At 36.7% G+C, this 24,214-nt stretch overlaps 2 protein-coding genes across 2 annotated transcripts; one reads left to right on the forward strand and one right to left on the reverse strand.

Moving 5' to 3' along the window:
* LOC120288468 (serine carboxypeptidase-like 18) lies at positions 1–2,523 on the forward strand. Its single transcript, XM_039302458.1, has 8 exons — positions 1–170; positions 1,113–1,200; positions 1,285–1,386; positions 1,497–1,583; positions 1,672–1,830; positions 1,910–1,981; positions 2,070–2,188; positions 2,286–2,523. Exons 1-8 carry the CDS (start codon positions 1–3, stop codon positions 2,521–2,523), a joined length of 1,035 nt encoding a protein of 344 aa, XP_039158392.1.
* Positions 2,524–5,363: 2,840 nt separating this feature from the next.
* Positions 5,364–9,632, reverse strand: LOC104418646 (serine carboxypeptidase-like 18). Its single transcript, XM_039302459.1, has 14 exons — positions 9,452–9,632; positions 9,155–9,300; positions 8,629–8,705; positions 8,426–8,548; positions 8,213–8,315; positions 8,084–8,118; positions 7,858–7,962; positions 7,644–7,730; positions 7,386–7,538; positions 7,159–7,230; positions 6,963–7,081; positions 6,716–6,829; positions 5,573–5,630; positions 5,364–5,447 (listed from the first exon to the last, which is right to left on the reverse strand). Exons 1-14 carry the CDS (start codon positions 9,568–9,570, stop codon positions 5,364–5,366), a joined length of 1,395 nt encoding a protein of 464 aa, XP_039158393.1. The 5' UTR covers positions 9,571–9,632.
* Between the last annotated feature and the right edge of the window lie 14,582 nt (positions 9,633–24,214).

Below are 24,214 nucleotides of genomic sequence, written 5' to 3' on the forward strand. Positions count from 1 at the left end.
ATGTGGGCTCTGGCGGCGTTGGGTCGCGGCAGCAACAGCGGCACGGCGGCGGCTAAGCGTCGGGTCTCGGCGCGGTTCGGCAGCAGCGTCGGCGGGCGCTCAGGCGGAATAAACGCGAGCGGAACAGGGGGGCTCCGGTTTCGTCGGATCTCGGCTGAAAACGAAATCGGGTCAGGAGCGATCGGCACCTAGGTTGCCGTGGGGGAGACTTCGGCTACGGGGACGCCGAGGTGGAGACGCAAGCAGGGACCGACGGTGGGCGCGGCGGGCTACGTGTGGCGAGGAGGCTCGGCTAGCGCCGGTCACGACGGGAGCTTGAGTGGAACGCCGAGTGCCGGGTCGCGAGCAGATCTCAAGCGCAGGCGTCGAGGAGCGGACGGAGCGGCGAGACCGGCGGCGAACGGAACAGCGAGGTGGAGGAGGACGTCGGGCTTCGCGGAGCGGAACAGAGGGTGAGCAGCGAGCTTGGGGAGATGATGAATAGTGAGGGTCAAATCACCTCTGCTTTTTACTTTTCTCCTCTTTTTCTCTCTCTCTCTCTCACGTTCTACTTTTTCTTTTTTTCTGCAGTTTTTCCCTTTTTCTGCTCTTTTCCCTTTCTGCAGGAGATGATGAATAGTGAGGGTCAAACCTCTCTTGACCTTTTTCTGTTTTTTTTTTTCAAAGAAGTCCCTCTACAGGTCCTCGTACACGGTTGCTTTTATAGGGGTAAGAGATAAGCCTTCGATTTCCCTTCAAATCTACATCCGTGATACATTTTCACCAACCGATCACTATTGATAAAAATTCAAGATTACAATAAATATTTTCTCGAAATCCAAATCTCGCAAAAGATAAGTCGCAATATTTTTTCACACATGTGCCCTATCCAAAAGATTCATATCCCGGAATAATTTCAAAATTTTTATTTTTCACGAGATAATTAAAACACATGGGCTTGGGCCAACCAGCTTGCTTCGTGGGCTTAGTCCAACTAATTTGAACCCATTCGCACTGATCCAATAAATAAAATGCCAATAACAAAATAAATGCAAATATAAATCTATATGCTATAAAGTTTAACTCCTAATTTCCTATGCAATAAATAAATAAACTAAATCGTCAAAATTTAGGTGTCAACACCCTTGTTTCCTAAATGATGTGATGTCTCAAATTTTTCTAGGCAATGAAGTTGGACATCTTCCACCACTAAACATCAAGGTCTACATGCATTTACTAGTATAAAACATGTTAAACTCAAAAGTTTCATGATTGTCAAATGACATTTTTGTTTCACAAATCCAGGGATACCTGCTTGGCAATCCCTTGACAGATGTTCTTTACGACTTGAATTCTAGGGTTGTATTCGCGCATCGAAAAGCGCTCATATCAAACGAAATCTATGAGGTGAATTCCACTTGAGTTTTTATTTGATTTTCCATCCAATGTCTTTTGTTGGTTCCCCTTTACTTGCAATGGCTGATGAAGAAGCATTTGAATACCAAATGAAATTCAAGTCGGCCAAGAACAACTGTAAGGGCGAATACATGCATGTCGATCCGGAAAACGTGGACTGTGGAGTTGATCTTCAATCTGTTGTCAAGGTAAATATGATTGCATTGGCGCATCTATGTAAGAGTACCCATTTACACGATCATTAGCGATTTGTCAATTCATTCTCCTATTTGACAGTGTATTGAGAAGATATTCAATGCCCATATATTGGAACCAAAGTGCGGTACACTGAATCCAACACCGAATTTCCTGAAATGGGATCGACGAATTCTCGGGGATGGCGGCTCAGAGATCAACCCCTTAGCATTGCTCGAATCTCCCGGACCGTGGTGCCGAGGAAATGCATTGGCCCTCTTTTAGATTGTATTTAGAAGCATTGACGACTGTTTCAAGTGAAGCAAATTTCGCTGTGCAGAACTATGACTACCTCTATTGCTACGTATGGGCTAACGACAAGACTGTTCAAAAGGCGCTCCACATTCGAGAGGTATTGCATTGTTGAGTGCTGGAATTAATATGTGTTGCCAATCCGATTGTTTCTTGGTCATCTTGCTCACTCCTGTTCGCACGACCAGGGGACTAAAACAGAGTGGATAAGGTGCAACGAGAGCTCATCTTACGCTCATGATGTCATTAAATCCACCGATTATCATCAAAATCTCACCGAGAAAAAACTCCGAGCCCTTATCTACAGGTACAGGAATGAGGAAAGCATGATATTGCGATTCATGTGATAAGATATCGAAATAATGTGATGTAAGCCGGATTAGTTATAGTCTGTGATGTTGCAGCGGAGATCACGACATGGTTGTTCCATATATCGGCACAATGGCATGGATCGAAACTTTAAATCTCTCTCTCTCCACTGATTGGGAGGCCTGGTTCGTGGATGGTCAAGTCGCCGGGTTAGTATGTCTGCAAACACATGTATATGCACGATTTTCTGCTGTTCTTGACCAAACCTCACCCGAAATTTGCATTACGAAGTACGTACAGCTCGCTCACTTCCTATTGCTTCTCTCGGTCTAGTTTTGAATTTCCAATGACCGATCATGTGGTTTTCCTTTCTTTCTCCATCAATCAGCCATAGAGAATTGCAAGGGGAACTACATCGACCCAGACCCAGAAAACTCTGCATGCGTGGAGAATGTTCAACAAATCGCACAGGTCCTTTACACCATGGATTGTTCATTCTTTCCTTTGTTCAATTTGAGTGGCTATTTCCAAAGAGCTGTGCATGAGTTTCGATGAATCTTCTCTTGTCGCTGCAGTGCACGTTGAAGATATGCGATGCGGCGATATTGGAACCCAAGTGCAGCTACGCGAAACAGATTGCTATCTAATTTTGAGTGAAAACTCATTTAAGATCTTTTGAGCCATTTTTCAAACATAATGCATTTCCCCGGCACATTGAATTTATTGCGTCTATTTCCCTTTTGCATGCACATACGTGCATTGTGTGTGCTCGGGATTTATAAAATAATGTGTATGCTAACTTCTTCTTAATTTATTTGGACAGATACTCTATACTATATTCGGAGAATAAAAAACACGTTTGATATTTACAACGAAAAGGTAGGACCAAATCCCTTCCATTATATCTTATTTGTTATCCATATACAATCATGTATGTCTAAAAAAAAAATGATTATTTAAAATTGCAATGATCCTTTTTCTTTTTTATTTATCTCATTGTGCCGTGGTGCAGGGAGGGGGGCACACAGCTTCGGAGTACAAACCCAAGGAATGTCTTGCAATGGTTGATAGATAGTTCTCTTATTACCCTCTCTAGGCTCGTTTCGGTTGGCGTTTTGGGTTGATACTCGAAGCAAATTCAGTTTTGTCACCAATAATAATGTGGCCGTCTCCAGTCGGACCATCCTTCTTTGTGGGAGGAGCTTTGGCTGTGGTGGGGGAGTCATCATGATAAAAATGAGGGGCAATAAATATTCTTGCAGTTGAAAAAGCCATTTCCAGCTGAAAAAGTATTTTAGTAAAAGAATTACATATCCGGAGTCATATTTCACCCGTTATCGATCGAAAAAAAACTTATTGGCTTGTCGGTTTGGGATTAAGCAAAAGTAGCACTTTTTTGTTCTACCGTCGAAATTGAAAATACTATCTAAAATTTGAAGAAATTTTGAAATATATATATGTGAAACTATGTATCAAAATTAACATATTTCGAAAATTTCATGCATTTCAGATTAAAGAAAAGTTAAAGTGATTGCATAGGGAGATTTCGATTAAGCGAAAAGTTAAAAAGCAAACAAGGAGAATTATTCAATTAGTCTTAAACTAATTGTGCAGATGTCAATCGGTCCTAAACTTTTCAATTTTGTCAGTTCAATTATAAACTTTCACATGAGATTTTGATGTAGTCCTTCTAGTCAACAATTTCCGACAAAAATTAATTAGAATAACTAAATTAAAATTTCAGGCAAAGGTTTATGACTAAACTAGTGAAATTTAATATATATATATATATATATAAATGAATTGACATGCATATAATAGACTTAAAATTGATTGGATAATTTGTCCAGAGTAAAAGTAAATGCATACATGCCTGACTAAAAAATTTGAACATAACTTGTGGGCATTTCTTAATTTAGATTTCATTTATTCGATAAATTGTTGGATTTTTCCTTTTCAAAACTCTATACATGCGTAAACAACTTATTAGTCAGGCAAGTGGTCCAATGTTTCGTCTAGTTATAGACAGGAAATCCTATACCTACTCAAACTAAACTTGAGGCAACATACTATATAGGTTGAGTTCTATTTGATGCAAAGAAATTCTAGAATAATTATAGGACTCTTTAACTTAATGTCCTTTCGCTCACATGTCACTAAATTACTAAGTATATAACCCGATTGTCGTAGAGAAAAATAAATTAGAATAAGTGCATAATAATATTTAAAATTTATCGTGAAAATGTAATTGAGTCCTAAGACTTCTAAAAAGTATAATCAAATTCTAAACTTATGAAATTGATGCTATCAAATTCCTTGTTAACTCCATCTAATTTGACTAACGAAAAGCACTGCTTAGCTTTTTCATTACTTTCTTAAGACACGTGGCACAAATGTAGAGTGCACTAAGTGCCACAAAAAAAAAATCTAATTTTTATTGAAAAGAAGATAAAGAGTTCAGTGAATGAAATTGAACAGGGGACCGACGACGAAGCCAAAGCCGTCGAAGGTGCGAGAACGAGAGTTTTGGAGCTTGTAGATTGGAAATTTGATGGGAGCGGCGAAATTGAACAGAGAGCGGACGAAGAAGGCTCTCCCCGCTCTTTTGAACATAATTATAAAAAGAAAAAGGGCAGATCAATTTTTTCCATTAGCTAATTTGGACAAAGCTAATTGAGGGACTTGATTGCATAAATTTGATAAATGTTAGGATTTGATTGTATTTTGCAAGAGTTTTAAAACTCGATTATATATTCAAGACAAGTTTTAGGACTCCTAATGTATTCATCTCGAAAAAATTTTAGCACCTAACTTAATTTATAAAGTTGCCGTGATCAAATGTCTCCCTTATTGTATATTCTTCTTCCGAGAGTTTTAACTGTTGGTTGAGGGAGTCTTCAAGAGAAATAATAACCATTCTCGGAATATTTAGTGAAAAAGTCATTGAGGATTTCCCATCCTTGTAAACCGATTGATTTTCCTCGGATTTATTTTTTTCTACTTGAGTAAACGTGACAATGTCAACACATTTAATAAATACACAAAACATATTGAGATTGAATCGGCGTACGCTAAATTTCTCTGACAAAAAAGATACATCCAGAATCACATTATCATTGAGTGACTAATCTAGATTTATTTCGAGTACCAAACCAAAGGCCAGTGGAAATGAGCTAGAGAGGGTAGTACGAGAACCATCTGTCTACCATTGCAAGACATTGTTTCGGTTTATACTCTGGAGCTGTGTGTCCCGCTCCCTGCACCATCCGAAAAGGGGAGGAACAAGAAGAAAACTATTATTACGATTTAAGATAATAATTTTAGAGATGTCTATGAGCGAAAAAAAGGAAAAAAGAAAAAACAGAGGGGAGTTCAGTCTTACCTTAATCGTTGTGAACGTAAGATCGTACTTGCTATTTTTCAAATACAAAATAGAATATCTGTCCACACAAATTTAAAAGAAGTTCACCAATAGAACATTTTTCAACTCCTCAAGCACACACAATGCGGGTACATGCATGCAAAAGGAAAACTAGATACAAGATACTCAATGCAAAGGAAGATATGCAAAAATGTTCACGGAATAAATTCAAAAAAATGGTGCAAAAGAACCCAAAATACTTTGTAACTCAAAATAAAATAAGAAAATTCAAAATGAGGACTCTAGTAATAAATGAGATGATATATGTAAGGTCATTTTTTTTCTAACTCATATTGACCAATTAGCTATCTGAGGCTTTTGAGCAACAAAATGGGCATGACTTCTTTATTATGTTAGAATGCTCTAGTACATCGCGCTTTCTACGGTTGACGACTAAATTAACTGATAAATCCAGCTTTAGGACAAAGCCCGTTGTCATGGGTCCATTGAAGCCATGAACCGGGGAGTAGACCGGTTCTTAAACCAAAGGACCGGTCCGGTCCGGAAGAAGAACAAGGAGAATCCGGAAAGGGGGGTAAAAGACAAGTCCGGACCCATCGCTTCGGATTCTAACAGCCACATCTCCAAGTGTTCGGCGAGGAGAGGTGAAACGTGGGCAGCAAACCAACAGATATACCCACCCTCTTGAAAATTTCATATTTCCAAAACTTGGAAACCCCAGGGGATCAAAGTCAACGTATCTGTCAGTTTCAATTCTCCAAAGCAGAATATAAATTAAAACCTCAATGAAACAATTGGTCATTGTGTTTTGTCCATCAGCAATGTGTAACCAATAAATTAAGTATTTTACCCCAGTGGGAGACAATTAGAGTGAGTTTATATAAGTTTGACAGTCTAATTACAGCTTGAGTATGGTCCTCAACACAGACGAGAGATGGCATTCAATGAGCAAAATTCATCGACAAAATCATTTTTGGTGTATAGCTAGATCAAGATGCACCTTGTTCACAATGGTATAAATATGTTAGTCATCAAGTGAAGTACAAAAGCTAAAGATTCATGAGAAGATGATGATCAACTAAACAAAATTCTATAACAAAAGAATTGTATGGTGATCTTAACAGATTAGGATGAAATTATTACCCGGCTATTTGACCTTCGACGAACCAAGGCGACCACGAACCTTCTAAAGTTAAATTGAGTGATCTTATCCAATTCAATGTAGCCATGTACGGGATAGCCAAGTCATGATCACCACTACAACAAGATTAAATTTTGTAAATACAAGCAAGAACCGCAGATTTATGTAAAAAGCAAATACACAGTAAAAAGAAAAAAAGAAGAAATTCAACCAAGATGAGAAACTTATTCACATTAGCCATCGTAATACCTGTAAACAAGGGCACGGAGGGTTTTCTCAGAAAGGTATTCATGATAAACTACAGCATCAAGAACGTCCTTTGTGTAAGATAGAGTCGAACTGCATCTAGTCCACTCTTGCGTCGTGCCCTGGATGTCATTATCAAGTGAAAATTGTAAATATATGGACGTCGGCGATGCCCGCGAAGAGAATAATTCTTCATTACCTCTCGTACGCCAAGGGCTTCTCGGACTTTCTCATCATTGGCCCAAATGTAAGAGTATATATAGTTATAGGACTGTTGAGGGAGAAATTTAAGTAAGTGAAATAGCGCATTAGCTCATTATCAAAATCCAGATGTTCAATCTTAGTACTGTCTTACGCATTTAGATAGATGATACGCTTTTAGATACTGTATTCACGGAATCTAGTGGGAGTTAATTTAGGATGTACCCGACACCATGGCTTGGACTGTTGAAGCATCGAAATGACGTTGACGGTATCCTCTTCGAGTATGCTTCTGCTCCACTTTAACCTTGTGTGGTTAGGAGATATGAGACTACATGACGGTTCTAGTATTTGAAGAAAAAATATCTTCTCGAGGCACTAGAAGATATCACAAGGAAACACGTCTCAGTCACTCATCACATGCGTGTATTTATTGCGGCAAATAATACAAGAGAGGTGGATGTTTATAACAATAACACTTACTAGCGACACCATTTCAAGGTCAATTAGACAGGCTCCGTTGGTGGGATCTACATTCTGGAAATCTCCATTGCAATCTGTTTTCGTCGTCTTGGAAACACAAATTCAAAAGTAAAATTATGAAAATGTCGATTCATATGTAATCTTCATTACTAATGTAATATATCCTTTGATGACATAGAGATCTTATCATAGTTAAGTTATGATGTAAGTTTACCTCGTAAAGTTCATCCGATACGAGAGCCATCTTGTTAGCTTGTGGAATTCTAAAACTCTTGTCCTTCTTCTCACAAGTCACCGGATTGCCTAGCGTATAACCCTGCTCATATAACCAGAACAATAATGCTTTCCTTAACATATATGGCTTAGTATCAATAGATATGAAGTGGAAATTTTGAGTATTACAAGACATGAGAAGAGCACACAAGAGTATTACGTACCACGAGATTCATTTGCGGCTGGCGTCCAGCTTCAATTCCTATACAGAAAAGCAAACGGAGTTTTTGTATTTAAAAATGAATTCTTGAGAGCCAAAGTGACTCAGAATATGTGGGTAAACTTCAATTACGCACCATCCTGTATATTTTTAACAACGATAGGGATAACGACACCGGAATAAGAATCACCACTGACGTAAAGCGGATTTGCGAGGAAGCTGGGGTGAGACACAAGCCACTGCATCAGAAAAGAGAAGTATATGACAAAAGTCAAGCAACTGTATCGGTCCATGTAATTAGGTACAACGATTGAGGTGACATGATATCGGTATCAATTCATATGGTTACCTTTCTTAAGAACTCATACGTTTGTGCTGCGGAGGAAGTATCACTAATGTTGTACGCCGTCGGTGTCGTTGCATATGAAAATCCCGTGCCCACAGGTGCATCCAAAAATATTATGTTGGCTATCTGTCGTAAGAATATGTGACCACTTCTAGTCTTGATAAGTTGAATGATAATAATGCTAGCCGGAGAAGAAGGTAATTCACCTTTGTCCAGGAGTAAGGATTATACTTCAATATCGGTTTAGTTCCGCTGGAACTTGAAAAATCAAACTGCATCGGACCTGTGCGAAAAGTTGCAGACGTCAAGATCGTGGGTGATTAAAACCATTTAATAGATTTTGCTTTTGACCGGCATATGGATATTTAGTTGATATGGAATGACCATTGTGTATATATCATATCATGAAAAGTGGCTACTACCTCATTTAGATCTTATCAGAACTTCGTCGGTAGTTTGGTCTAAATAAAACGTGTGTCACGGCACTCATGGAAAAGGAAAAGGAGCCACAGAAAAACAAAGAAGTGGTGGGAACTCAATGATTGACCACCTTAATCATTTCTACATATGATAATGCAGCTTGATCTAGCAGCGTTTGTAAAAAGAGAGAGGGAAAAGAAGGCTACCAGAAGCCGATAAAAAGTAACACGAGGAAGACGAAAAACAGAAGAAGATGACAATGACGACGACGACAATGGCGATGAGTTAAGGAGTTAATGAGGGAGAATGGACCTATTTCGTAGATGAGGCCGGACAAAGAGGAGCAACCAGGACCGCCGGTGAGCCAAAGCAACAAAGGGTCGTCCTTGGGGCTCCTCTCGGACTCGATGAAGTAGTAGAATAGCTGCACTTCCTCCAGCTCTCCTACCCCTACGTATCTGCACCATTTTTGTTTGCACCACCATTCAAACAAACGTTAAGAAGGCAAATTTCAAAAACGTACATTACTCTCGAACTTAAAGAAAAGAAATGACGAATTGAGTCTTTTGCTACTTTGTAGTTGCTCATAAACACATAATGCGACCTGACCCCGTTTCAAGTTTGAAGGGAAGCTCTCCAGGGAAGCCCGGGAGGCTCTCGACGATGGCCGATTGTGATGGTCCGACATTGGAGATCAAGAGCAGCAACTGAAGTAGGAGGTGCAACATTCTTGGCTCGGATAACCAAGAAAAATGGTGAGGAAAGAGAACTAGGCAGATTTCTATAAGGTCCCCATTTCTTCCGCATGGATTTCGTGTGGTTATGTAAGGCTTTTACCGGCTTTCTAAACAGTCCATCCACTCGTCATAAAAGCACGCGCACTTAAAACCTTTCTGAGCAACAGCGTGTGGGGGCTTGGGACGCGTACCTATTCCTTCGATCGAATTGATTCAAGGCTTTTGTAAGAGAGGGACTGAATCGGAGGAGCAAATTCTACCGGGGGTAGGTTTGGTCAATGACACGTGGATCACGTAAGTCTGTTGACGCAATATTCATTCATGGGTCTAGATCTTGTGTCGATATGCAGAAATATAAGGCTACATTTAGTGATCATGATAAAATTCAGGATAGGATAAAATTTATCATATCTTACATTTAGTGCCTACTCAAGATAAGATAAAGGCGTATATAAATTAGATATAGGCCGAATAAAATTATCTCATGAGGAAGATGGGATATAGGTAGATAAGATTTATAATATCCACAATTGGAAAATAATTTTTCTCAAATTACAAACTTCTTAAATTAATAACTTTAAAATTATATTCAAAATAAATAATATTTTAATTCTAATATAAGAAATTCATAATTAAAAAAATCAATTTTTTTAATTTAATCTTTTTTATCTATATATTCGAATTTAATTTAATTTTATAATATAAATTCAAATATATAAATATATTATTACATATTTTAGGTATATTAGTACAACTTTCTATTCAATAATATTTTATTAGAGAATGATAGAAGGGTAAGAAAGAAATTTAAAAAAAAAATTGAGGAATATAAATAAAAATAAAATAGATAAGAATGTCGTGAGAAATTTCTATCATCTCTGTTTGTAAAATTTATGATTCATTCATATTAATATGTTGTTTATACCAAACAATATATATGATATGATATGAATATATTCGATTTTGTTACTGTACCCAACAAACAGTGGATAGGATATAGCAAAATCCCTTGGATTTCATGTCATATCTTATATAATCCTATCCTGTTTAAATATCCAAACGACCAAATGTAAAATGTTTGGACGATGATTGAGAGAAGGGCAAGTATCACGTTTTTAACCCACGTGACCGAAAATCAATTGTGGAAAGCAATATAAATCGGAGGCCCAAGCAAGAGAGAATCAAAATAAAAATAAATAAATAAATAACCCATTTTTCACCCATTTTGTCTTGTCCATTTTTTACTTGAGTAACATTGTGCATATGTATATATATGAAGTGCTAGTTTCTTTTTAGATAGATTTAGAGAGATGAATTCAAAACCTGATCCTTCTGCTAATGAAGGAAAATTCAAGGTGACCTCTTCCATTGAAATATCAAGTTCTCCTCCGACATTAAAAAGGCTGAGGATGTGTTCGAGGAAATTCAAAAGAGGATCCTAGTTTAAGGTGTTCTAAAGAGAAAATGTTTTACTCCAGTGAAAGAGAGAAATTAAAAGTATTGTGTAGATGACATTTTGTTACTCCCGGCGCCGTCTCGTGCGTGTGTTGCGAGTCCTCGAGGAAGCTGTTTGACGGCTGTGCTCGCTCGGTGAAGGTCTGGTCAGCGCTTCAGGTGAAAAGCCTAGCAGTTCTTGACGGCCTTAGGTTGCCTTGCATGAGCAGATGAGGGTCTAAGCCTTGAGTCAGACAACTTAATTTTAGTCAGAACTCTTTTGGATCGTAAAAATCTTACGCTGTAAAGCCCTCTCCGTGCGTGGGGTCTCAAGCACCGCCCCCCCTAAAAAAAAAAAAAAATCCCTTTTGGATCTATAATGGTTTTGAAGCTCAGTTGATATACTCATTAGATTTGTCATTATGAAATGAAACGAGTTTACCAACAAGATCTCCCCATCTGTTGCCAAAGCGATTTTGAGATCCCAACATCATCTCACCTAAAATAGATAAACATGATCTTTTCGAATTCCTTCATCAGTATATTTCCACATACACAGTTGGGAACGTTTCCTTCTCGAGCTCTTTAATGTGTGTCCTTTTTTTCCTAATTACAATTTCTTAAAGCTGACTTTCGCATGCCAATTTTATGTGTACGTAGGCAACATTGCTCGAGCAGTGAATAGTAGGAGAAAGTACCAAAAAATCCTAAACATTTTGTATTGATACTAATCCAATTTTAAATCTTTCAATTGAATCAATTCAATCCTAAATTTTTTTAAGGGAAATTATCAAAAAGTCCTAAACTTATTGCACTTTTATCAATTCAGTCTTAAACTTTTAATTGTATCAATTGAGTCCTAAATCTTTTCAAAATTTGTCAATTGACTCTATTCGATCAATTTTAATTGGAAATCATTAATGTGAGCACCGATCATCCTACATGACACAATCGGTGCTAATCTGAACAATTTTTTAATATTTTTTGGAAATTTTTTTATTTCTTTTTCCTTTTATTCTTTTTATTTTCTATCTTTATTTTTTTCCCTTCTTCCTCCAGCCAATTGTCGAGCCTTAATGATGGCTAACAACCAACAAGAGGCGAGGGCCGGAGAAGTTAACCTCATAGGAATGGGCAAAGCTCGCCCTTCCTAACGGCCGGCAAGGGTGAGCTTCACCAAAGGCCAGTGAGGTGTATCTTACTAGCCCTTGCCTCTGGCTAATCTTGCAAGCCCAACGAATGACTAGAGGAAGAAGAAAGAGAAAAGAAAAAGAAAGAAAAGAAAATTATAAAAAATAAATGAAACAATACTAAAATATTAAAATATTCTTAAAAATTATCCATATTAGTGTCAATAGTACCACATCAAGATGGCCAACGTCCATATCAGCAATTTACAGCCAAATTGATCAAATAGACTCAATTGACAAAATTAAAAAAGTTTATGACTAAATTGCAAAAATGCAACAAGTTAGGACTCTTGGACAATTTTCACTCTATAAAAGTCCATTTTACTTTCCATTTGGCAATCTTCTTTTTAATAAACAAAAGCATGCAAAGATCTCTAGAAAAAGTACCCAAAAAATTGCTAAACTTATTGCATCTATACCAATTTAGTTCTAAAAATTTCAATTAGATCAATTTATTCCTTTTTACATTAGTACTAATTGAGTCCACCGATCAAATAAAAATTACTAATGTGGATGACATCACCCAACATAGCACAAACTAGGGGTGTAAAAAAGAACCAAGACCCACCCGGACTATCCAGAACCGGACCGGAACCGCCCGGAACCAATGGTTCTTGAGGGAACTAGTCCGGTTCCCATTTCCAATTTATGGGAACCGGTGGGTACCGGTCCGGTTCCGGTTCCATGGGTGGATCCGTCCACCCGCCCATCCGAACCGGACCGATTATATTCAAATAATATATTAATTTTTAATATTAAAAAATTGAAATTACTAATTAATAAACCCAAATCAAATAACTAAAAAAATTAAGTCAAGATCGCTTCTTTATCATCATTCCATAATGAAATGCCTGGAAAAATGCCAAAACAATTTGGCCTTAGTTAAACTAAAAAGACAATGAGGAAGAAATATCTCGTCATGCAGCTTATGTAATATACCTTATACAGACTTGCCAAAACAAAGCAAAAAAGTTTGGCCGAGAGATTTTGATGTAGGACAACGAGTCCACAACAAGGAATAAATCTTTAGGCTTCATCACAAACAAAGGTTTCTAAGCATCACATAGAAGGTTTTTAAAGCATCACACCTAAGAGAAAAAATGCCTAGGACACGGAATTTTCCTGCAAAATTTTATTCCGACCCATGATAGCCATGATAGAAAACAAGTTTAACCAAAATTGCTATCATTTCCTCACGATATCGTAAGTGCCTGCCATGATATCCTTTTGCAACCTCTCCAGCTGTTGTTATGGAAGTCACGTAGTCGTCCTATGTTGAAAACCAAAATTGTTTCGCGTTAAGATCGGTTCTATGGATCCACCTGGGAACCGCACCGGATCGGCGGTCGGTTCCCGAGTGGATCCATGCAACTAATGGATGGATCCCGATTCCAATTTTTCAGAACCGGTCATTAGCGGGTGATTCCCGGTTTTAGGTCGGGAACCACCCGCCCGAACCATGCACACCCCTAGCACAATCGGCACTAACGTGAATAATTTTATTATAATTTTCTAAAAAAATCAATTTTTTCATTAATTTTAAAAATTCCTTTTTTTTTCCCTTTTCCCAAATATGAGATATGTAGCTAAAGGAGATCTTTGAAAAAGTATCAAAAAAATCATAAACATATTGCATTAATACCAATTCAGTTCTAAATATTTAATTAGATTAATTTAATCATAAACATTTTTACATCGGTACTAATTGAGTCCATTAGACCAATTTAGCTAAAATTGTTGATGTGGATGCCCCTACATAGCATGATAGGCATTGACATCAGCAATTTTTTAATATTTTAATAATTTTTTGAAATTTTTCCCTTTTTTCTTCTTTTTCCTCATGTTTTTCCTTTTCTTTTCCATGGCCTATGGCTGATACTCAGCATGACCAACGACTAGCCACAAGTGATGGCTACAATGCTCTGGCTGGCCACAGGCGAGGGTCGCCCTCGCTGCCTGGGTCAGGCTTGGTGAGAAAATGTTTTACATCTGGTGTGTGGAGATCAACACCATAGTGCAATAGATTCAGCTTTGAACATTGTTACATGCAAATGATGTCGTGTTTGAGCATCTGCTCATGTTTTCACCTATGTCTTATTGAGGTGTAATTTTTATGAGATGCCTAAAAAAGTTGAATAACCTCAATGTACCAAATCCGCGATCTATCACTACTTGATGATCATGAGTAGATTTAGGAATAGAATCAGAATCAAAGCCGAACTTTTAGTTTGAGTATGAATTGCACGATGTACAGGACAAGATTTACATAGAAACAAGACGAATGGGGTATCAGGTTATCAAATTGGCATAAGATGGTCAATTTTTTGGGCTAAATTTTCTTTTGAATGGGCGGATTTGTCTATTCTATTCCGTTTAATCTCGTTTTCATATATGATGACTTAGAGATTACGAGCTATATGCACGTGTCGGGCATTAAGAATCATCCGAACTTGGAAAAGTGATTCATCGAGTAGAGACAAATGACAATCATTTTCATTTGCGATGCAAAGAAATGATAAGGTCGGTTGTTGGTGCACCTACGCACACATCCTAGCACATGCGAGTGGTTTGAAAGATTGGCAGCGACTTGACTCGTGAATTTTAGGTCAAGGACAGGCCATGCATTGATGGGAGGCCCGACAATTTGACAGGGATGCCCATTGATTTTCCATGTCATAGACGTGCCTCATGCTTATTCATAACTGGCCGTAGAATTCTCTCAACAATCTCGTGGATAAGTCGCAATACGTGGGGAGAGAGAGATTTATAGTTTTAATTCATGTCATTTTGCCAATATATGAAATAATCATGTCGTGATCTCCGCTATAACATCACAGACGATAACTAATTCAGCTTACATCGCACAAATCCCGAGTTAAAATGCCCAGTGATCTTTAGGCACTCGAATTATTGGTACCCAATAGCACTCCTGAGAAAAGGTAATGTCCCAATGAAATCAACGGTAGGCCCAACTACTCATATAAAAGATCATTGTATAAACGGAAGACCAAGAGTAAGAATAGTTAGAGCTGGAAAATTGTCCAAAAAGTAAAAATATTGAATGAAGGCCAATTTAATCATTGATATAGACACTAGTCATTTTAGGTGACACAGTCAATATTGACGTAAACAAATAATATTTTAATATTTTTTGAATTTCTTTTTCTTTTTCTTTTCTTTTTCTTTTTCTTCCTTTCATTTTGGCCAGCAAGGTCATAAAGGCCCCTAGTGGTCTTTGCACCCTCGCCCGCAACCATGACAGCCCTTCACTACCCTACCAACCACCTAGAGCCATGAAAGGCCTACAGATTATGGCATTTGGTATTAGCCATGGACAACGGCTAAGCTCATTTGCTAAACCAATAGTAACTAGGCAAGATCAACTGACAATGGAAAGAGCACTACTGATTATACATTCACTGCAGGTTCTAGGATATTCTTGTGGGTATCCAAAAACGGGACTTAGTGACACAATCTACTACAAAAGCTTAATACATCGCGGCCGATATGGCCACTATTCAAGCATTATCGCTTTGAAGAATATGAGAAGATTTAAAGAAACACGGACAAAACCAACTTCAATATTTTGTGACAAGTTAGCGGTTGCTGTCTCAAAAAATTCAATCCTTCGTGGAAGAACTAAACATATTGTGAAGTGTAAGGTAATGAAGAGATTGAGCTGAAGTATTGCAAGACTGAAAATCAAATTGCAGACATAATTACGAAAGCACCATCACAAGCAAAGTTTGAGACGCTACGGAGTATGCTTGAAGTTGATAACGAATTAAATCGGGGAGGAGTGTTAAAAGAAAAAAGAAAAAGGGATCTTTTTCCGGCATCTTCTGTAATAGCCGATAATACTCTAGTTTTGTCTCTTGCGTCGAAGTAGCTAAAACGAATGGCTGTAAACACTTGAATGGTAGATATAATTTGCGAAGATAAAAGTGTCCACGTTGAAGCTATAAAGAGCACATATTACTGCTACGTTGGCTACAAAGGCTGTAAACACTTGAATGGTAGATATAATTTGCGAAGATATAAGTGTCCACGTTGAAGCTAGAGAGAGCACATATTACTGCTACGTTGGCTGAGTCAAGGCTTTATACATAGGAAATAAATACATTAGAAGGGCCAAAAATTGTGTACAACGCTTATTTTATCTTGCGTCGAAGTAGCTAAAACGAATGGCTGTAAACACTTGAATGGTAGATATAATTTGCGAAGATAAAAGTGTCCACGTTGAAGCTATAAAGAGCACATATTACTGCTACGTTGGCTACGAATGGCTGTAAACACTTGAATGGTAGATATAATTTGCGAAGATAGAAGTGTCCACGTTGAAGCTATAGAGAGCACATATTACTGCTACGTTGGCTGAGTCAAGGCTTTATACATAGGAAATAAATACATTAGAAGGGCCAAAAATTGTGTACAAAGCTTATTTTAATGTTAAAAGTTTTCGTCGGCTCACTTAAATGCTAAATCAGAAGAAAAATGATCACTTTAGTGCCAACGATGAGAAATTTTAGTCAAATTGATTACGCATTATTTATAATTAAAATTATAATATAACTTGACAAAAATTTTAAAAATCCAATCCACATGGCATTTCCACATGGCATGCTTGGCACCGAAGTGATCATTTTTTTATAATGACTGGTACTGAAGTGATCACTTTAAAAAAAAAAATGGCACTCAAATGATCACTTTTAATCAAATTTGGCACTTAAATGATCATTATTTACAACTTTTGGACGACATCGTTTAAGGGTTATATGTTGACTAAGCACGCCGGTGAGCCACGTAAAACTAAGAAATTAATAAAATATAGCAACATCGGATTTCTAGCAATCCAAACTAGAGTTAACATTTAAATGATCTTTTTTTTTTAAAGTAGCACTTAAGTGATCCGAAAAAAAAAATGACAATAAAGTGAGCGCTGAACACAACTTTTCACACTTCTAGTGATTTATCCTCTATAAATAGGCTTGAGGAGCCCCCGTGGCAGACTAATGAGCAAACATCTCTTCCTTTCCTTTTTACTTCTAGTAAGCGAGCCATTATTTTGTAGAAAATTTCATGATAAAAAAATTATTTTTTAAAAGAATGAGTAGTTTCTTTTATTTAGTGACATTTAATGGAAACATTTTTGTAGTGTCTGGATCTCATTTGAGAAATGATTTAAATCTCATAACTTTATCCTAGGAAAAAAATTGAATTTTTAAATTATTTGTATCTTTTTCTAAATTATTTTTCTTTTTCTTTTTATCTTTTTTCCTTTTTCATCTTCCCTTACCAGTGCCGAGCCTCGACAGCGGCCAAAGGCGAGCTCAAGCTCATCGGGATTGGGCTCATCGGCCTTGGCCAAGCCTCGAGTGCCCCCCGATTTGGTGAGCCCTAAACTCGCCAGCCTCAAGTGAGCCCAAGCTCACTAGGATCAATCAAGCCATGAGCTCGTCTAGATTTGGCGAGCCCCAAGCTCACTGGCTCGCGTCATGGTCGGCCGAGCTACCAGCCATCACCAAGGCATGTGGCCAATTGAGGAAGAAGGAGAAAGGAAAAGAAAGAAAAGAGGAAAGAAGAAAAACTATTTATTAATTTGAATTTTTAAAAATATATTTTTATAAGAACAAATGTCTTGTTATTCAAGGACCTAAGCCCGAATGTCAAAAACCCATGCATGGTCTTTGTGGACTCAGGCCTAAGGGTTGAGATTAGAGTTCAAGCATCGGGGATTCAAGCACGACCTTTATGAATCCAAGTTTGGATGTCGGAGCATTGAGTACGGGTTCGGGCTTTGCCTTGATGCGCCAGGGGCCCAAGCCCAAGCACTAGAATCATAGGCTCAATTGCCGGGGGACTTGGTCTTGGACGCCAGACCTTGGAACCAACGTTGGGATTTCCATGCCCAAGCGTAGACTTCCGAATCTAAGCAACAATATCTAGTCATATTTTGAAAAACATTCTTCAATTCTTTTTAAAAAAAATCATTTTCCTAAATTTAAGTTTTGGTAAAATCTTCATTTACTCATTTTTCCTAAGCAAATTTAATACTGCAAAATAAAGAAAATGTTTTCTGCCAAACAAATGTACCCTACGTGAGGGGAAGTGTTTTCCCAAAATTAATTTTCTCAACTTTCATCCGTTAATTCACTGAAAATGATTAGTCAACTGAAAACATTTTTCAATCAAGGAAAGATTCATATATAAATTTAAGAAAGTAAATTCTTAAATCTAATTAGACGAAAAAAATTTAAATGCTCCCTTAAAATTTTTAATATTTTATTTTTCTTGTATTTAAATTTTAAATTTTTTCTTTTTTTTTTTTTTTTTTTTTTTCTTTCCTTCTTTCTCCTCCACCAGTCACTGGGCTTTGGTGATTGGTTACAGGTGTGGGTCACACTCATCACAATGAGCTCAAGCTAACCTGAGGTCGAGCTCGCCAGATCTTAGCAAGCTTGAAACTCACTAGTCGCCCGAGGCATCCAAGTTAGCCCTCACCGAGCCTTGACGACAATGCCAATGGCATGTGGCAGCTGTCGCCTAGGCCCAATGACCAATGGAGGAGTATGAATAAAAGAGGAGAAAGAAGAAGGAAATAATAGAAAAATAAAAATATTAAAAAAATAATTTGCCTGATTGAATTTATTTTCTAAATGAAATCCAAATAGCAGAAAACGTTTCGGTCATATATCACTAAATAAAGAAAAATTAACCATCTTCTTGAAAAATGATCTCTCAAAAAGTATTTTTCGTTTTCATGAAATTTTCCCCACAAAACGCATTCTAAATAGAAGTCTTTCTTTCTTGAGTAACATCGTGCAAAAAAAGGTAATATAAATGAAGGTAGCCGTTCATATATAAAGTGCTAGTTTCTTTTAGATAGATTTAGAGAGATGAACTCAAAGCTTGATCCTTCTGCTAATGATGGAAAATTCAAAGTGCCCTCTTCCATTGAAATATCAAGTTCTCCTCCAAGGACATAAAAAAGGCTAAGGATGTGTTTAAGGAAATTCAAAACAAGATCTTAATTTAAGGTATTCTAAAGAGAAAATATTTTACTCCAGTGAAAGCAAGAAATCAAAAGTATTGTGTACACGACATTTTGTTACTCCAGGCGCCGTCTTGTGCGTGTGTCCTCCGAGAAGCTATTTGACAGCTTTGCTTGCTTGATGAAGGTCCAATCAGCGCCCCAGATGAAAAGCCTAGCAGTTCTTAAAGGCCTTAGATTTTTGACGCAGAGAAAGCTATACTTGAAAAGAATTCCAAAAGATGGTGATTATTTTTAATAAAGAAGTGCAAATTATAATATCTTAGACGCCTTTCATAAGGAGATCGTCATCTAGAAAATGACCAAATTACTTAAATCTAATAACAAAATAAAGGAAAAAATATTGATAAAATGGAAAGTTATCAAGACACAAGTAGAAAATTTGAAATCTAATAACAAATTAAGGGAAACGCGTGAATCAAATATTGTAACCCATTTGTAATCTCGAATATCATGTAATCATCTTTGATTTGTGGGACTACCCACTATTATGACGCTCCAATGTTTTCATAAAGACATTTGCATGTTGTTCTACATCAATTTTGCCTTGCGCGAGCAGATGAGAGGCTAAGTCTTGAGTCCGATAACTTAACTTTAGTCAAAACTCTTCTAGATGCGGATCAAGTTTCGTTGGATGAACAAGTACTTAGCGAGGAGTGTTCAGCTCTTGCTTATCAAGTTCTCAAATCTTCACTTGACCCGTAGCTCGAGAGATCAAAATAAAGTAACAAGTTGGATCGTAAAAGTCTAACACCGTGAAGCCCTTCCTCTCCAGAAGGTTTCAACCCCTCCCCCCAGGAGTGTTCAGCCCTTGCTTATTAAGTCCTCAAATCTTCAATTGTCCCATTGCTCGAGAGATCAACATAAAATACGAGATTGGATCATAAAAGTCTAACACCATGAAGCCCTCCCTCTCCGCGGGGTTTCAAGCCCCCACGCCCCGAATCCCTATTGGATCTATTTTGTTTTGAAGCTCACTCAATGTACTCATATGATTGGCTTCCATGTAATAAAACGAGTTTTACCGACCAGATCCCGCCATCTCTTACACTTGCCAAAGCTACTCCCAAATACCAATATCATCTCACCCAAAATAGATAGACATGGTCTTTCTGAATTCCTTTGTTAGTATATATAATGCTCATTTCCACATGCACAGTAGGGCACATTTCCTTCTCGACCTCTCTGATGTGTGTCCTTTTTTTCCTAATTACAGTGTCTTGAGTCTAACATTTGCATGCCAATTTCATGTCATAGGCAACATTGCTCGGTAGTGAATAGTATGGAAAAATATCCAAAAAAATTATAAACTTATTCGTATCGATACAAATTCAGTCTTAAACTTTTTTAATTTGATTAATTTAGTTCTCAATCTTTTCGCATTTTATTAATTGAGTCCAGCAGGCCAATTTTAGCCAGAAATCATTGACGTGAATGTTAGCCATCTTTTGTGATGCTAGCCATCTTCGTGACACAGCACGGTGCTAACATTGACATTTTTAAATGAAATATTAATTTTTTAAAAAATTTCTTTTCTTTTCTTTTCTTTTCTTTTCTTTTCTTTTAATCGTTGTTTCTTCTTCTTCTTCTTTTTTCCTTTCATTTTGGCAAGCAAAGGTCGTAGCCCTTTCCGAGGCCTTCGTGACCCTACCGAGGTGAGGGCTACGACCCTTGCCAACCAAAATGAAAGGGAAAAAAATAAAGAAAAAATAATTAAAATTTTAATCTTAAGAAAAAATAGTTCGCGTCAATATTAGTCGTGCCATATAGAACAATTGACAGTCACATGGATTCTATTGGTAACATGTATAAGGGTTTATGATTCAATTAACCTAATTGAAATGTTTAGAATTAAATCGATACAAATGCAATAAATTTAGGACTTCTTTGTTACTTCCCCCAAGAATGATATGATAGGTCTTTCCATTCAACTTCAAACATGAAGTCTCCCATGGAGGTTTCTCCTTTCTTTTGCTAGATTATTGTAACACATTGACACCTCGTGGAATAATTACCAAAAAACTTTTTGAATTGATTGTACGAATATCAATTCAATCTTAAACTTTTTGATTTGGTCAATTAAATCTTAAACATTTTATAGTCATTCTGATCAATTTTGGTTCGAAAACATTAACGTAAACGTCAACAATTCTACATGGCATGGATAGGGCTGAAGTGGACAATTTTATGTATTTAAAAATAATTCTAATTTTTTATAATTTTTTTGAATTTGTTTTTTAAGGGAAATTGTTAAAAAGTCCTAAATTTATTGCACTTTTATCAATTCGGTCTTAAACTTTTAATTGTATCAATTGAGTCCTAAATCTTTTCAAAATTTGTCAATTGACTCTATCCAACCAATTTTAATTGGAAATCATTAATGTGAGCACCGATCATTCTACATGACACAATCAATGCTAATTTGGACAATTTTTTAATATTTTTTGGAAATTTTTTAATTTTTTTTTTTTTTTTTCCTTTTATTCTTTTTATTTTCTATCTTTATTTTCTTCGCTTCTTCCTCTAGCCAATTGTCGAGCCTTAATGATGGCTAACGACCGACAAGAGGCAAGGGCCGAGAAGTTAACCTCATCGGGAATGGGCAAAGCTCGCCCTTACTAACGGTCGGCAAGGGTGAGCTTCACCGAAAGCCAATGAGGTGTATCTTACTAGCCCTTGCCTCTGGCTAATATCGCAAGCCCAACGAATGACCAAAGGAAGAAGAAAGAGAAAATAAAATTAAAGAAAATAAAATTATAAAAAATAAATGAAACAATACTATAAAATATTAAAGTATTATTAAAAATTATCAACATCAGTGTCAATGATACCACATTAAAATGGCCAATGTCCATATTAGTGATTTACAGCCAAATTGATCAAATAGACTCAATTGACAAAATTAAAAAGTTTACGACTAAATTGCAAAAGTGCAACAAGTTAGGACTTTTGGACAATTTTCCCCTGTGAAAGTCCATTTTACTTTCCATTTGGCAATCTTCTTTTTAATAAATAAAAGCATGCAAAGATCTCTAGAAAAAGTACCCAAAAATTGCTAAACTTGTTGCATCAATACTAATTTAGTTCTAAAAATTTCAATTAGATCAATTTATTCCTAAACTTTTTACATTAGTACTAATTGAGTCCACCAATCAATTTATGGTAAAAATTACTGATGTGGATGACATCACCCAACATAGCACAATCGGCACTAACGTAAATAATTTTATTATAATTTCTTTAAAATTTTGATTTTTTTATTAATTTTAAAAATTCCTTTTTTTTTTCCTTTCCTTTTTTTTCCTCCCAAATATGAGATATGTAACTAAAGGAGATTTTTGGAAAAAGTATCAAAAAAATCATAAACATATTGCATTAATACTAATTCAGTTCTAAATATTTTAATTATATTAATTTAGTTATGAACCTTTTTACATCGGTACTAATTGGGTCTATTCGACCAATTTAGGGCTAGAATTGTTGATGTGGATGCCCCTACATGGCATGATCGGTATTAACATCAGCAATTTTTTTAATATTTTAATAATTTTTTAAATTTTTTTCCCTTTTTTTCTTCTTTTTCCTTTCCATGTTTTTCCTTTTCTTTTCCATGGCCTGTGGCCGATACTCAGCATGACCAACAACTAGCCACAAGTGACAGCTACAACGCTCTAGCTGGCCACAGGCGAGGTTCGCCCTCACTGCCTGGGCAAGGCTTGATGAGAAAATGTTTTACAACTGGTGTGTGGAGATTAACACCATAGTGCGATAAATTCAACTTTGAACATTGTTACATGCAAATGATGTCGTGTTTGAGCATCTGCTCATGTTTTCACCTATGTCTTATTGAGGTGTAATTTTTGTGAGATGCCTAAAAAAGTTGAATAACATCAATGTACCAAATACGCGATCTATCACTACTTGATGATCATGAGTAGATTTAGGAATAGAATCAGAATCAAAGCGGGTATGAATTGCACGATGTACAGGACAAGATTTACATAGAAACAAGACGAATGGGGTATCATGTTATCAAATTGGCATAAGATGGTCAATTTTTTGGGCTGAATTTTTTTTTTTTTTTGAATAGGCGGATTTGTCTATTTTATTCCGTTTAATTTCTTTTTGGGTCTCATATATGATGATTTAGAGATTACGAGCTATATGCACGTGTCGGGCATTAAGAATCATCCGAACTTGGAAAAGTGATTCATCGAGTAGAGACAAATGACAATCATTTTCATTTGCGATGCAAAGAAATGATAACGTCGGTAGTTGGTGCACCTACGCACACATCCTAGCACATGCGAGTGGTTTGAAAGATTGGCAGCGACTTGACTTGAGAATTTTAGGTCAAGGACAGGCCATGCATTGATGGGAGGCCGGACAATTTGACAGGGATGCTCATTGATTGTCCGTGTCATAGACGTGCCCCATGCTTATTCATAACTGGCCGTAGAATTCTCTCAACAATCTCGTGGATAAGTCGTAATACGGGAGAGATAGATTTATAGTTTTAATTCATGTCATTTTGCCAATATATGAAATAATCATGTTGTGATCTCCGCTATAACATCACAAACGATAACTAATTCAACTTACATCACATTACTTCATTATCTTAAGTGTTCAAAGTTAATGAAAGGAATTGATTGCATTTTTTGCAAGTTTTAGAATTCAATTGAACTTTTGTAACAAATTTGAAGACTTCTAGTGAATAAATCCCAAAAAATAAATAATAAAACAAGTGAAGGTAGCTGTTGAGATATAAAGTGCTCATTTCTTTTTAGATAGATTTAGAGAGATGAATTCAAAACTTGATCCTTATGCTAATGAAGGAAAATTCAAATTGACCTCTTCCATTGAAATGTCAAGTTCTACAAAGACATTAAGAAGGCTAAGGATGTGTTTAAGGAAATTTAAAAGAATATCCTTGTTTAAGGTGTACTAAGGAGAAAAG

Source organism: Eucalyptus grandis, chromosome 9 (assembly GCF_016545825.1).
Source record: "Eucalyptus grandis isolate ANBG69807.140 chromosome 9, ASM1654582v1, whole genome shotgun sequence".
Classification (NCBI taxonomy): Eukaryota; Viridiplantae; Streptophyta; class Magnoliopsida; order Myrtales; family Myrtaceae; genus Eucalyptus; species Eucalyptus grandis.

Coding starts and splice junctions, on each gene's coding strand:
- LOC104418646 (XM_039302459.1), bottom strand. CDS start 9,570: ATGTTGCACCTCCTACTTCAGTTGCTGCTCTTGATCTCCAATGTCGGA. Junction 7,963..8,083: donor GCCAGCCGCAAATGAATCTC/GTGGTACGTAAT, acceptor TGGTTATATGAG/CAGGGTTATACGCTAGGCAA. Junction 5,448..5,572: donor TTACGTTCACAACGATTAAG/GTAAGACTGAAC, acceptor CGGATGGTGCAG/GGAGCGGGACACACAGCTCC.
- LOC120288468 (XM_039302458.1), top strand. CDS start 1: ATGTGGGCTCTGGCGGCGTTGGGTCGCGGCAGCAACAGCGGCACGGCG. Junction 171..1,112: donor TCGGCTGAAAACGAAATCGG/GTCAGGAGCGAT, acceptor GTCAAAATTTAG/GTGTCAACACCCTTGTTTCC. Junction 1,982..2,069: donor AGGCGCTCCACATTCGAGAG/GTATTGCATTGT, acceptor TCGCACGACCAG/GGGACTAAAACAGAGTGGAT.